Source organism: Heloderma suspectum, chromosome 3 (assembly GCF_057233095.1).
Source record: "Heloderma suspectum isolate Gila_16-S chromosome 3, 16-S_ref, whole genome shotgun sequence".
NCBI lineage: Eukaryota > Metazoa > Chordata > Lepidosauria > Squamata > Helodermatidae > Heloderma > Heloderma suspectum.
In genome coordinates, this window is record NC_139460.1 from 249,966,798 (window position 1) to 249,982,202 (window position 15,405).

A 15,405-nucleotide genomic window follows, 5' to 3' on the forward strand; every position below is an offset into this window, starting at 1 on the left:
ATCCTACCATTTTAGTTATTGTTGGACAAAGAATATTATGCTATATCGATTTGCAATTGAAGTGCAAGTGGACTAATGCTGCAGTCCTGGACTCACCTACCTGGAAGTAAGCCCCACTGAACTCAGTAGCACTTACTTCCGAATAGACGTATATAGGACATGTATAGCACTTAAGAAACTTCAGAATGAAAAACATTATCCACGCCCACAAAAGCCTAAATTTTCTCTTCAGGAAGAGGCCTGTGGATGTTTCCTCTCTTTTTCTAATACAGCACCTCTAATGTTCCAAAGACAACACGTTTTCTTGGGCAGAAGCAAGGTACAGTGAATTCTCCTTATTGAGAAATAATGTGGTGCAGGTAACATGAAGAAAACAAAAACAAAGCACAGTACCAAATAAAAGATCCATACATGGATGGAATGTGTGCTGTTCTTCAAGGAGTAGTACCTGAAGTTGGAAAGGTCTTGGAACCAATTAGCCACTTGGGTTTTAGCTGATGAAGCATGAGCCAGGAGAATAAAAATGCACAAAACTGGAAGCTGAATTTAGGTAGTGGGTGATTCTGCAGATGTCCTTAGCATTTTGTGTGTCATGGGCAGCTAGTGACTCCATTCAACAGCTTTAAGAAAATGCATGATTGCCCTAATGATTATCTCATGGAATATTAACAGAATTCTTGAAATGTTCTCATCTGCAAACTAAGGATCAAGGATGGGAGGTACACTTGTTCCTTCCAGCTTTGTATTTTTGGGGGGACAGTAGGACTTTTATGAGAGGCTTTAGCAGGAATAGAACTGGGGATGAAAAGAGGAGTATCCAAATTCCAAAAAAGATAGGATTCCTAAAGGACTTCTTGCAACATTGTGGGACATTTTGAACTTTTCAAGAAGTGCTGAAAAATGGCTCAATGTAGGTACTCTCATTTCCTCTTCCTGCTGCTCCTTGTATTGTAAGAAAAAGGAACTCACATGTACCCCATTGGGAAGATGAGCTTCACATGCCTTAAACCCACACATTTCCCCTGTGGGAAGTTGGGAAAGTTTCCTTTTTTGCACACTGAAAGAAGTTGTGGAAAGCAGGAGAAACAGTGTGCTTGTGCTTTCTCTTTTAGCTGCTGCTTGAAACTTGTGAAGTGCATCTTGCTCTTCAGATCACTTAAAAGCAGGGGTAGGCAAACCGGAGCTGTCCAGATTTTTTGAACTACAATGCCAATAATCCATGACTAGTGGCATGCTGGCTGGGGCTGGTGGGAGTTGTAGTCCAACTTGTAGTCCAGTAGCTGGAGGGCACAGATTACCTGCTCTTATCTTAAAGGAACAGAAACAGTGTCCTTTTCAAATGTTGAATGTCCCATGCATACACTAGGCTAGAGAGTTAGATGTTGGGGTTCCAATTTAGTTCAGATGGTGCACTTTTGGTGAGTCACAATCTCTCTGCCACAATTGCCTATCTGTGTTTGGTGAATAAACACAGCGCGCTGGGTCAGTCCCACACTGTTCTGATTTGAAACATGTCAGGCATCAGGAAATATTAAACAATTGCCCTAACCTAGTATCTTGGGCAGTTTATTCAGCAACCTATAAAAGAATACTGTAAGCAACATTCATACTGAGACAAATGCAAACTGCACATGTTAAAAGGCTGCTTGGGCTGGGCTGGGTGGGGCAGGGGAGGTGGTGAGGGGATTAAATAAAGCCTATTGGTAAATGAGCTGCAAGTCTTCATCTGCACATACTAAGTTGCTTTTATTAATCCAGAACTGCATGCTACAGATACTGTACAGCATGGACATTTATTCATTACAAAAATGGCTTCCAAACCATTAGAAATGAAAAATCAGAATAAGAGCAATAAAACAGAACAGTAACATCACAACTGTTAGGAAACATTCAAAGGATTCACAAAAAAATGTCATAGTTAGCATCTTAATAAACCAGAGAAGAAAACCGGAGACAGTTTTACAATCGCTTCATGTCAACTACAATGGCACTGGATGAACAGATGAACATTTTTTTCAGCTTTATACAGTGTTTTATCTTTTTTTAAAAAAAAAATTGCAACATCAACATGCCTAGGATTCTTTTTAAAGTTTGCTACCTACCTGTATGTCGTAAGTGTACATAAAAGTGGCAGTCTGATTTTTCCTTTTATGAATAATCTAATATACAGAATTTGGCCCTTTAGGGTTTATACCTCTTCAATTTTAAATGCTTTCTGGACAATCTGCTACCAAACACATCTGTAATAGGTGACATTAAAAGCTACATACATATCTACCTATGTAACATCACAGCAAAACAGGATGAACAAAAAAAATTACAGCATAAAAAAGGTGTTGGGAAAAGAGAAAATCACTGAGAATTTTGGCACATAAAAGTTTTGCTCACAGCCTACAAGTGGCAGGGAAAGTCATCTGCAGTTCTGAATGGGAGACACTGCTGCTTTTCCAACAGCATTGCTAAAAAGTCCCGTGCTAAATTTTCAAGTCTTATTTCATGTAATGGCTTTTAAAGCATTTTTTTACAATATTGATCCATCTGCAAATGTCCATTTGGTGGCAACTATGTGACAGAGAAAAAAGAAATTAAAACAAACGAAAGAAACCAACAAAAAAAATATATACACATTTATATATAAACTTAAAAACCTTGTACAAATGAGTTGTTATATATATGATGCTTACACTAAGGGGGGGGAAACTTTACACAATGTTTTAAGAAAGAAAAAAGAAAACATTTTTTAAATGGGACAACATACAGGTACAACAAGCAATCTCTAAAGCAATAAATACTACTGGTCCAATAGCGTTGAGATACTTTTTAATTGTTGTGTAGCGTTCCCTCCCCCCAAAAAGAACAACACCATGGAACAAGGTATATTAACACATTTTAACCCTTTGTTTCTGTACATTTAAACAATAACAAGTAACATCACGAGAAAAGTTATATCACACAAAGAAAAAAAGGAAAAAAATTAGCGGCACTGCATTCATTGTGCCCTTAAAAAGTTTTAAAAACCAGATGTAAAATGATTGGTTCGCAAGCTCGTATTTAATACAAATAATAAAGAACCAACGCCTTCAGCAAGGGCTGCTTCAAAATTGCTTCTTTTTTCATTTTTAAAATCAGTCTTTGAAACTAAGCTATTGGAACTACATAACAGTTATGTATATATATATTTATATATATATAATATTTTAAACGCTACAAAGACTTTAAACAGCTGTTGATAAAAATTTTGGCAGAATCATGAGGCTTTTCTTTTCTCCATCGACATATTTAAAAAGGGAAGAAAATGAAATAACAATGGGTCAAATATTGACCAATGAACTCGATAGACATCAACTAATGTAGCCAGCCATATGGCACAATTTTTTTAAAAAAAATACAAACAAAAGGAAAAAAAATCTCAACACAAAAAATAAAGAGGGCTACAAGAGGCTAAAGCTATTCTAAAGACTTGGTTACAAGTGACAATGGCTGAGGCTGTGTCCCAGTCAAAGAATTATGGGAATGCAAGGAGGATGTTGACTGTTGCGCTAACGCAGAGGAGGATGGTGCTGACTGCTGTAAAGTGGCGGGTTGATGGTCCAGTGCCCCGTTCTGACAATTACTAGCAGGCAGACTAGTGGAGCTTTCAGTCAGGACTAGAGAGGACGGTGGCGGCGGCATGACTGAGAGGTGTGCCAGTGGGTCGGGTTTCAATGTGAGTGAGAGAGGTTGGGTTTGTTCAGTCTGTGGTTTTGAGTCTCTTGTGGGGGAGGCTAGCATGTTGGGAGAAGATGGAGGAGAATCTAGTAGGCTTCCATCTGAAGAGGGTGGGCTGACGCAGCTGCCTTCACCTTGTATGTAGCGAACGCACTTTTTTTTTCTCCTAGAAATAGGGAAAGAGTCATCTGTGAATAAAGGGCAAAGATGCTATTGGAAAATAAAAAAGTAATCCAGAACAAAAGAGCCACCACCAAACTATGCTGCCCCTGGTTTAACCACACCCAGTGCACTTATTACAATGGTGCTGGTTACCTGTGGACAGTAATTACTTCAAGGAATCTGTCTTTCTGCTAACTAGAGGAATTTGCTCTTTGTCCCATTTAGGCAATTTAAATAAACAAAACAGTTTCATGTTTTATTAGCACCACGTGAATTTATTCTGTACTGTTTACTTCCTCATTCCCCTATAAAAAACATGACAGATACTTCCTCTCAGTTGATACCAAACATTCTGAAAGACTGACTCTGGAGTCTCCTTTCAGTGACTCCCTGCCTGCCTTTGAAGATTCCACCATTGCGATAAACTGTAGCCGAGGATCTACCACTCCTGCTTGTTTCTGCTTAGAACCACACCGTTTGAAAAAATAAATCAATGTCACACATAAAAAAAGAAGAGAGAGAGTAACAGGAAGAATAACAGTGGGGAATGAAGAAAAAGAAAGATGAACAGAAATATTATCCAAATGAACAAGAATAACTGGTTGTATAACCTGCAGGTTGTGGATTACAGATTAATTTTTAAAATTTTGTCTTTTTAAGGGTGGGGATGGGAGAAGGAACTGTTTGGTTTCTACTTTAATTTATAGGAATGTTGTCTGAATTCATTCCTGCAACTTCAAAGAAAATTTAAATCTTGGTTAGGTGCAGCGCACAAACGAAACAATAAGTATCATCATAAAACAGTAAGAGTTTCACAAAAATGTCAACCCTGTCAACCAAGCCACGATCCATCCCCACTTATTAAACCTGCATAAGGAATTACAATTATCCATTGCACCTACTGCCCAATACTGAGAAGACATCTCTAGTGGCAGAACAAAAATATTAGGCTCACAATGGATACATCTTGTAGAGAAGGTTTCCAGTGGGCAAATGGATTCTAAAAACCAGTCATAGGAAACTCAGCTTTTCTGCCAAAAGCATTCAAGTCAGTGTAATACAAGGCAACTTTGTGAAGTTCACTTACACATTTTCTACCATGAGAATTTCAGCTAAGGTTTGCAAAATGGCGAAAGGTATGAAAGCTTATGCAGACAGTAGAAGTTGACCCTAAAGTTGAAGCTAAACAGCACCTCCCATAAGGCAACTGGACAGAAGACAATAATTCAGAGCTGACCCATACCTAGAATTATAAAGGCCAGCTGATGCAATTTTCCAGTGGTGTAACTCTATACAACACCAGGAAAATAATATCAATTAATTTTATCTGTGCTCTAAGAGTTACCACTAACAAATCCAAAGAAATATACCAATTTAAATACTTCAGTCCACCTACCACTACTCTTATGTAACTATGTTCTTTCACTTCATTGATACTTCTGTGTGTACAGCTCTCTGCTACTGAATCTTTAGTCTCTGAAGTGATATTAACACTTCCTTTTATAGCAAGCTCCTAACTAAAACACCCTGAAGTTACGCCAGTCAGTATAGATAATACTCAGCAAGATGGACCAATGGTCTGTTTTGGTATAAGGCAGCTCCCTAATGGGTCATAATAAGGAAAAATTATCATTTGTATTGCTAGGAATCCCAGCAAGCTTGCTATAAATATAATTCCCAAAGGCTTCTGGAAGGTAAGGGATTAATAGTTTTTCCCCTTCAGAAATGAGACTAAGGTTCTGCCCGAAGTTCCACACAGCAAAGTCAATTGTTAGGGCAATGGAGAATTTTAACCACATTAGCCTGCTGATCGATACATGCTAGAAACTAAGACAGCCATGCACTTAAAACCTTAAGAATTAAAGCAACAAAGCACAGAGCAGAAAAAGAACAGAAACACAGAACAGAAAAGAGAAAGTGCAAGAAGGCAAGCAACAGCAAATCATGCTTTATTAAGGCAAGTTAAAAGATGAAAAAAGTAATTTGGTGGACTCTAAACAGAACCTTGCTAGAAGTCTCCTACACCTTCAGTAATAAAACTGGAAATCTATTAGCAAAAAAATTAATGTAATCCACTGGCCTGAAGTATTTCGTGTTCTTTATACCTTCCTCTTTAATTAGTCCCTTCAGGCAGAAAGGAGGCGATGTTACCGTATCAACACTTCAAAGCAGTAATTTTTTTGACCAACCCATGGGAAATGAGCAAGATTATATCAACAGAGTGGTGCTAATATTTAGGCGATCCCTTAATATGAAGATGTTCAGCATGTGGCATGCAAAATACTCCTATCTTGCCTGAACAAAGCGGCACTTTCCCAATACTACAGAAAGTTCTACCAGGAAAAGTCATGGAGACCTTGTGGATAAGTCACCATGCTGTTGGTGGGAGGCTCTGACAGGCCATGCAGCACAAAGGGTAGAGGGGTATGTGAGCCCATGCATACACTTTATGGGTTGATGGATAGGATACCCAACCCAATTCCACAGAAACTTCTCCTTGCTAAAAGACTTCGTAATCGCAGGTGTAACCTACAATGGCAAGCCCATAGGAAGCCAACAAGATATACATTTCTGCATTGAGAATTTCACCCTTAATAGGACTAGGATCAGTGCTCAAATTCAGTTTCCTCCACCCGCTCTTCTTTACAATTCAAGGATTTAATTGCAATGTTTGGCCAAGGAAAGCTAGAACACGCTATGGCAAAATGTTGCATGATCAAGGCACAATTATTGCAAGCATGTTGTTGTTGTTGGCTTGCTGTCATTCCTTTCTAAATGTTACTTCAAAATCAGGATCAGTCTCTGGCCCAGTGTGGTTGAGGCAAACCAGTTTCTATGGCATAAAAAAGCAGGAACTGATCTATTTTAGTATATGTGTGATTACCGTTATACATCCCAATCCAGTGGATTAGGTATAAGCAGTAGATAGTCATCAATATGAGACAGTGGTTCCCTCCTCATATAAAGAAGTGATAAGCCTAGGGCTGTGTATATTTGAGAATTCAAAATGTAGGCACTATCTTCATCCTTATGTGCATAGCTTTAAGGACTAAGAACTTGTTTTATTTTATTTTTTTAAATGGAAGCAGAGATTCTGAGGATGTTTCATTCAGCACCCAACACCAGTACTATGCTTAGACAGTACAGCCACCAAGCTGCAAAATATAAACACCACTCTGGTTAAGCCACTGAGCATGCCGATCTTCTTTTGTACTTCTGAGCTGGTGGAATATGGCCACAATATTTAGCTCAAACGCATATTTAAAGAGGTAATCATTGTGCCTCTGAGGACAGTGGTAAATGACTGATAAATACTCTTCAATCTAGTGTAGAAGACCTAATGTGAAACAAAAATTAAAATTGAAAGCACTTTGTAACTATTGTAGAAGGGTTGGTCTAACTGTTATAGCAATGGTAACAGCTGGAGAAAACCAAATGTTTGTCTAAAGTCTATACCTTACTGAACTAACATTTAAAATACCTGATTCTGTGTTCTAGGCAGTAATGTCCTACCTATGATGCACCTATAATGTCCTAAGTCATAAAATGTATGCCATGGTACTCAGTTATTAACAGTAACTAATGCATATTTGGAATATTAAGTACTCTGTAAATATTAGTAATGGCATCAAAATAGCTTCCTGTCCTTAGTTTAACTATCAATAAAACAGGCTTTGAAACCACTTCCTGGAAACTGATGCTACTGTTAATGACAAAAAAAAAGAAGAAGTGTCGGGTTTGTGGGATGCACCCACCCAAATTGTTTCAGTGGTGACTTACACAATGTTTCAAATGTGTAGTCTATTAACTTTTATTGCAATAAAGTCTATTAAAACACCTTGAAGAGTTAATTTGCATGTTCTGTAATTTCAAGAATGTTACTTTTAAGATCCTAGCCTGAACAAAGGTTTCTGAACTAAACTGAAATTATGTTAAACCCAAAATGAGATGATAAGGTTTCTTTTCTTATCATACATAACTGAAGGATTGTTTAATCCTTCTATTTGATCTAATAGAAGATCCTCTTTAAATTGGCCTGGAAAACAATTAAATGCAACTTTTAAACAGTAGAAGAGATGGTTAATAAAAGATGCAAATATGATTTAGAATAGGGGCAAGCAGCTGGAGACTTGATGCCAAATCTCAAACCGTAAGACAACCTATCTAACTCCCAGATTAGCCCCTGGTCCCAAGCCCCTCCCTATGCCCAATTAGTCACCTTAGCCACTTCCTTACAAGCCAAGAAACACTTAAAGGGCCCCCACAGTGTGAGCAGTAGCTGTGGATCTATGAACCTTGGTATTCAAGCCAAGACATCGGCAAATATGGCAGGGAGTAGCTGAGCCACCCAAATGAAGACCTTTGCCAAAGCCTCTATTAGTGTATATGCTGTAAGACTGATGGTTAGGGAGCCTTTTGTCAGCATCTTGCTTGCAGGCTGTGAGCCAAATGGGTGGAGCCAATACTGCTGGCCATTCTCAATTCAGTTGTGCCCTTTTGCTGACCAGAGCCTACCTCTGACATTGACTCAGCATACTAAGTTTGGCAAACATAAAGACAGCTGCCTATATACCACCTAAGTCCTAGCTCAATGTACTAAAATAACCACTGGATAAGCCCAATTAAACAAGTGTAGAGTATATGAGTTAAGAGCCAAGTTTTCTCATTCTTCACAGCTTAAGTTGTTATCCAGCGCATCTAACTACTGTTATCTCTAAGTTTCTTGAAACTGTAATTTCCACAAGGTATTTAATATCTGCGTTGGCAACAAACTCTGCTAACATTATTGCTCCTATCACACAAATCACAGCGCTTAAGCATGCAGCTGATGGGAGGTCACGGGGTTTAGGCAGAATGCAGCCCTTCAAGGACAATGCATGAACATTATCTAACAATTAGATGTACAGTACATTTTAATTCCATGTGTATAGCTCAGCATCACAAAACTAATAGAATCAGCATGCATATATGAATTACTGCTCTACATTCTAAAAAAAGGAATGAAACACATGGTATGGGTGTGAATCAGGGGGAAAGGTGAGGGGAGGAAGCACTACATACAGAAGAGATTGTGTGTTGGATTGAAATACCTACCATCATAATATTCCAAATTCAAAGACTGCTTGGATCAGAACAGAGAAATAACAAATTTAACCATAATAAGGGGAAAAGAATGCAAAAAAAGAAAAAGAGATTGTTTGCTTCCCTTCACCAAGAAACAAGTGCCTACAGAATTTATCGATGGAGCTTTATGTTCCACTTAAACCTGCAGTAGAACATAGGTTGTTTCAAATGTTTTGGTCTCTGGTGCCATTAATGCATAATTTGAGCAATGCGGAACAATGCCCTGTAATATGATTAAAAACACAAATAACTTGTACAGGAGATGTGAACTTCATAGGCCAGTAAAAAGTGTACCACTGCTAAGATTTCCTCCAGGTGCCTTATGAATGTGCCAAATATGAATTTTAGAAATAAGAAGAACACAAGATTGACTGATGAATTAATAGACTTAAAAGTAGAATAGCTTGGATAGAAGCAGAAAGATACTTCTGCTCATGCAAGGTGGGATCCTGCTCATTATCCCCCTATAGCTGTAGCCCCCTCATGCAGCATTCCAGAGAAAGCACAAGGGGCTGCAGAAGGAGGGAGGAGGCAGAAATCCCCTATTCTGCAAGTGGATGTCCACTCACAGTTTGAACGATCCAATGTTAAGAGCTATAAAATTCTAATTGGTATCCTTTTTGGTCATGGTGAAAATATTAGTACTCAAATGATAGTCTTTTTATATCCTTTGGAGACTGCAGGCATACACATAGGAACTTGTGTGAATGTCACTTAACACGCTAGTTTGACCAAGAAATGTTAGTTTCTGCACCTCAGGTATGTGTGTACCGATTTCCCAGTTCTACTACCAAAAAAGTGGTTATTGGTCAAGAAAGAAAAGAAATGTGCATTGAATTAGCAAAGAATTTTGAAGATCAAAATTTATTAGCAATTGATGTTGTAGAAGCAAGGAAGGGAGGAAGTGGAAGGGAGGGAAGGGGTTAAAAAATAAACCACACATGTAACACTAAGATGACAGAATGCTTTTAGTTCCCCAAAGGCCTAATGGGTAGTATACCTGCACGGTTTGCACCATAAACTCTGTCGGTCAAGCCCGAACAATGCCCGACACTTCTTTGGAGTATTTGCATCTGTTAGCACAAGGTAAACACAAAAAAATACAACACAATGGTGGATAGAGCTCAGTTGGACGTGAAATCTTAGCTACAGCTAACATTTCTCTCAGTTCATTGGCAATCTCTCAGACCAAAGGGCATGAAAGAAAGAGGATATCTGCAAGGCGACACGCACCTACAGTGCCTGAGCCTGCTGTGCATTCCCTCAACTTAGCCTGGTCTTTTCTGCTGAAGTCTGCACTGTAATACCAAAGGATGTTTGGCAACATTTTATAAAAAGGTATGCAACTTTCCAGAGGAGGGTGGGATTGTGTGTGCAAGTCTAGGCTGATGCTGTCTTACAGTGGGAATTTTTCAGCTAGCGGCAGTGAGGAGGTGGGTGGAGGAAACAAAAATGAGGGGAAAAAAGAGCAAAATCCTTTAAACAGAAAGAGATGATCATTCACAGCAGCGTCCCACTCCCTTGTGTCTTCTAGATCACAACACAGAGCTACAAAGCAACAAAGCAGGAGAAGAGGGAGGGGCAGGGGGAAGTACCAAATAAACCAGCTGCAAAACCAGCCATAGCAAGTCGGGGGAAGACTATACACACCTGCAGGGACCGCACCAGTTATTCTGTTGATCAAGGCCAAAGCGCGCTCGGCATTTCTTAGGAGCGCTCAGGTCTGAATGAGGTCAAGAAAGAAGCGAGCAGGAAGAGAGAGAGAGAGAGAGAGAGAGAGAGAGAGGAGAAAAAATAAAAAAATAAGAAATAAAAAAATAAATAAAAATAAAAGGAAATAAAAATCAATGACCTCATTATTAACTGCAAAATATCAACTTTTGATTGTTCTAGTTTTAAAATGGTGATTATCACATCTATAAAATGTTTGAAATTAGCTGTTGCAATTAAAGCTGCAGTATCCCTTTGGAAAGGACTGTCTCTAGAAAAAAAACACAATAGAGAAGGAAGTTACAATTGATATAAGAGGCATTGCAGGCACAACCCATCAACTGTTCCTGCACAAACCACAGAGAATGCAAAAGGGTTGTGTGGAAACAATGCCTGGTGGAGTGCATTGTTGGTATAGATACTTACTTCTTATAGAAAAAAGAAGGGGGGGAAAGAAGCTCAGTATGGAAATCTCTAACATGCTTTCCTCTTCAGATTTAAACAAAAAAGAGTAAAAGAAAATTGTCTTTTTGGGGGGATAATGCAGCTTTGGGAATAAACATTCCATTTGTATTTTTTTAATTAAAAAAGAAAAAAGAAATGGCTCAGAATAAGTAGATAGCTAAATGGACATGTTAGTTTTAGCTAGAAATAAATTGATCAGAAGCATGGAAGCAAGCAGTATGCAAGTAAAGCGGGTGAATAGCCATGGATATGTTTGAGTAGAAATGCCCCCCCCCCAGAAGTGATTGCATGCTGGCATGAGAAGACTTTAGTGGGTGCCGCATTAAATGCCATTAGATCAAGGAGGTTCGTTATTAAGTTTCTTCCCGTTTATATCAGTCTCTTTAAAGAAATACTGCATATTCAATTTGCACAGTTAGTACAACTGAGTTATTTTTATTGCATTACTGTTTAATCGCAATTGTAATGAATAACAAATCAGAAACAAACAAAAAAATAATAGCACAGTATAAATATATATGTACGCTACAAACGTGTGAATGATAAGTTTATTTTTAATGTCAGTGTTTAAATGTTAATAAAATCTAAAATGGCAGGATAAAAATAAATTAAAAGCAATTTACAAAACTATTTTAAATGGCTGAAAATGACATTAGCACCTGTAATCGGAGGAAGTGAAAGGCAAGGATTTAGGAAACATTCGCTGTGTTCTGAAAAAAAAGAACAAATTATACAAAGGCTTCAAAGAAAAAAATTAATCAGGGCTTTTTCAAAATTGACTATGAGATTGCCTATGCAGTATTTCTAAATTTTCTAGAGAGAATGGCAAACCTCCTTAATTTTTTTTTTAAAAAATGGCTGCAATTTACCACTGTAAAGGCATGCATCAGAACACAGAGATACAGCCCAGATTAATACCAAGCTCACACATGTGCGCGCACGCATGCACGCGCGCGCACACGCACACACACACACACACACACACACTCACTCACTCATAGCACACACCTTTGATAGTAATGCCATAGGCATTCACCAGCTATGGCTCTACAGTGAATGACTTTGCAGTTATTAAGGGCAAACATGGCTACCATTCCAATATGCTATTCATGCATTTATTTGGCCACTAATTTTAAAAAGCAGGCAATAAGAAGTTGATTTTAGTGTATTTAAAATCCAACAGGAAAAAGCTGGATATAGTAATGGCCCTGTAGCAAGAAAGGGTAGGAGATTTCTAACTTTCTTCTTAATAAACACAATCAGGAACTGATGGCCTCCATTAAGAAATAAATAACACATTTTACTTACCATTGGTCTCTCCTGGCTGCTTGTCCCTTTTCCTCTTCTTCTTCTTGCCCTGAATAAAACACAAATACATGAAAGGATAGTTACAAAACCTTATTTCAAAAGGATACACAGGAAAAGAGTGTCCTCTAAAGCTTTCTAGAATTGTACACATCTAAAAATAAAACATTTCAGTATGGGTGGCAATACAATGCTTTTAATAACTCAATTTGCACACCTTCTTTTTAAGATTTCATTCCAGGTTTAGAGATACTTCAACAAACTTAATAACATAACAGACATCATATACAGAGAGGAAAATGCAGGACCAGGATTGATGAAGAAGCTATGACAACAAGAAGCATAAAAATCTTAACAGCCACTTCCCCATCCAATATTTAGGACATTTAGTTAACACCTGCTTTGTTACATCTAGAAAATGCCTGCTCAAACACTGCTTTTCCCCCAGATAAACAAAGTTGTCTTTAAAAAGGGGGAAAGTCAGGCTAAAGAAACAAGGACGATTGTATAATGTATATATAAGATGGACTGTCCCTGACTAGAGCGGTCTCAGAAAACTGGGAGTGAGTAATGCAGTAACTTGGTGATCACACTTCCAGTAAAGAATACAAAACTGACTACGTTGGTTACATTTGTTGTTGTTGTTGTTGTTATTACTGACTTCATTTCTACACTGCCCAATAGCTGAAGCTCTCAGGGCAGTTCACAACAATTCACAAAAATCACAAACCGCAAATACAACATTATAATAAAACGTATGTATATCAATTGGACTCTGATGGGCTATGTTTTTACTTTTAATCCACAGTCAGATCTAATAGGACTGGGAGAAAATATTGTATCCCAAAGCAGGAATGGATGAATCTGTCAGTTTCACTTCTTCTTTCTGTCCCATTAATCAAGAAGATTGCTAATAATTTCTTATTTAACCGCCCCTCCACCCCCCCCCCGAATTAAATTCTCATCCATCTACACTGGCCAAATTCCATAGGTACAGCTATTCCCAGCATGGAAAGGCCCAAAGATGGAGCCTGTCGGAACAAAAGAAGTGGCAACCCTAATTCAGCACCACGAGCATGGCTGAATACACAGGGATTCAAACCCAGACTTGTAAGAGCTAAGCACCCAAAGACCTCTACCTGGATGGACAAATCTGAGTGTTTTGTTTTCTCCCACATTCTATTATTTTTTTAATTGCAAATTCTTTCTGTCCTGCGTATGAAGATATTTGTAAATGTTGCTAACTTTTCAAAAAATAAACCAAACGGACTCCTCACCCATCCCTACCCAAAAGAAGCTCTGCAAAGTCTGACCAAATGTCATTAACAGACAAGAGTAAAAATGAATGACAAAGTTGTGTTCTGCAAGGACACTTTTCCAAGCAATGCCATCTGGATAAACAGAAGAAGATGGAAAGACTATAATGAGGTACATCTTCTCTATGAATCTTAAGGAAATATCATTTTTATTCATATGACACCAAGAAAGGAAGACAAAATGTCAGTGGAAAAGCAACTGATAGCTTCTGAAATAAGTAACATTTTCTCCTCCACAAAAAACCCAACAATCAACATTCAGCAAGCATTAAAGGCTCAGTCTCCTCTTCTTTTATTGGCTCTGGGTAGAATGGATAGGAACACCATGGTGGTCACTTTGTGCCTCTAATAAGGGGCGATTAATGGAAATTCACAAGGGAGTAACAGTGACCAGATGCTCTATTAATCTAAGTGCAAACTGGAATCATGTCCTCAGAATGAGAAAGCTTGTGGATTTAGTGAAGATCTGTCTATAACCCTAACGAAGGTGGGGAAAAGGTTTTCCTAGATCTGTGATGTCTTCTCTTCAGTAGCTTGGTCTAGTTCCCACTTCAACTATTCATTTTAGGTTTCAACTCAGCATGTCCACTATGATGTTTATGTTCCCTGGAATGTACCAGTAAGAAGAGGAGACATGAATGTTCTTTTTGAAGATGCAACTCCTGCAGGTCTCCAGGCATAAGGCCTTTGAACTTGTTCCTCCTTGCCCATTTAGGTTGTAAACTGCTACCCTGCTGTTTTGGATGTGACAAGTAAAGTCTTATTCAGGGGAACTTTTGGTGATAGAAGGAAGGCTGTGTATGTGCCCACTTGTTCTGTTAAGATTTAATGCACCTGCTGGGAATTTTGTGGCAATGCTACAGCAACTGAATTATTACCCCCTCTAGTTAAGGCCCAGATCCATCTATACCACACCTAAGGTGATTTGCAGAATAGAACTGGTGTCTCTGCTACACTTCCATACTCAACATCTAAAAATAATGTCTCAGGGCTCTTGTACTAATCATTTCAGAGAGGAAGCCAATACAGTTGTTTCAATTTAATGCTGCATAAGCAAAGATCTATATTTTAGGTAAAACAAAGATTTCTGATATATAATACTAAACAGGATTATTTATCCCCCTAACAAAACTGAATGTTATGTCAAGCATAGTATATTGATGAACAACATATTTCATGGAGAATTTATTCTGTTGGGGGAACGGGACTGGGACAGAAAGGGCCGGTTTGCGCATTACAATAAGCCACCATGAGTTAATTAACCCACAGGGCTCTTAGACACGTGCCAGCCACCATTTTGGATATGAAAGCTGCAGTGGGTACATGCCACGGCTTGTCACACTGTGGAAACCGAAGCGTTGTGGGTTACTTGGATTGCTCTAGGATTATCCAAGAGTCGTTTAACCCTCAAATAACCCACGATGCCCACATTCACACAACGTGACAAGCTGTTGGCACCTCCCACCCCACTGCAGCTTGTATATTCAAAATGGCAGGTGGTATGCATCTTGGAGCCCAACCCACAGTGGCATATCATGACATGCAGACTGAGTCAATAGGTAAAACTGAATGAATCCTTCCAGAGGTGGGGATAGAAAAATCAAGAGCTTTTTTC

At 38.6% G+C, this 15,405-nt stretch overlaps 1 protein-coding gene across 16 annotated transcripts in view; it reads right to left on the minus strand.

Moving 5' to 3' along the window:
* Nucleotides 1–1,660: 1,660 nt before the first annotated feature.
* Nucleotides 1,661–15,405, minus strand: part of TCF7L2 (transcription factor 7 like 2) — a 256,898-nt gene continuing 243,153 nt past the window's right edge. For 7 of the 16 annotated variants that reach the window (XM_084846184.1, XM_084846186.1, XM_084846185.1 and 4 more), the window contains 4 exons: nt 12,478–12,526; nt 11,829–11,879; nt 10,645–10,717; nt 1,661–3,874 (listed from right to left, as the gene is read on the minus strand). In XM_084846184.1, the coding sequence (XP_084702310.1) occupies nt 3,448–3,874; nt 10,645–10,717; nt 11,829–11,879; nt 12,478–12,526 (600 nt within the window). In that variant the 3' untranslated portion in view covers nt 1,661–3,447. Of the gene's footprint in view, nt 10,068–10,644; nt 10,718–11,828; nt 11,880–12,477; nt 12,527–15,405 lie in introns of all 16 variants that reach the window. The other 9 variants (XM_084846190.1, XM_084846187.1, XM_084846196.1 and 6 more) reach the window with 4 other exon arrangements.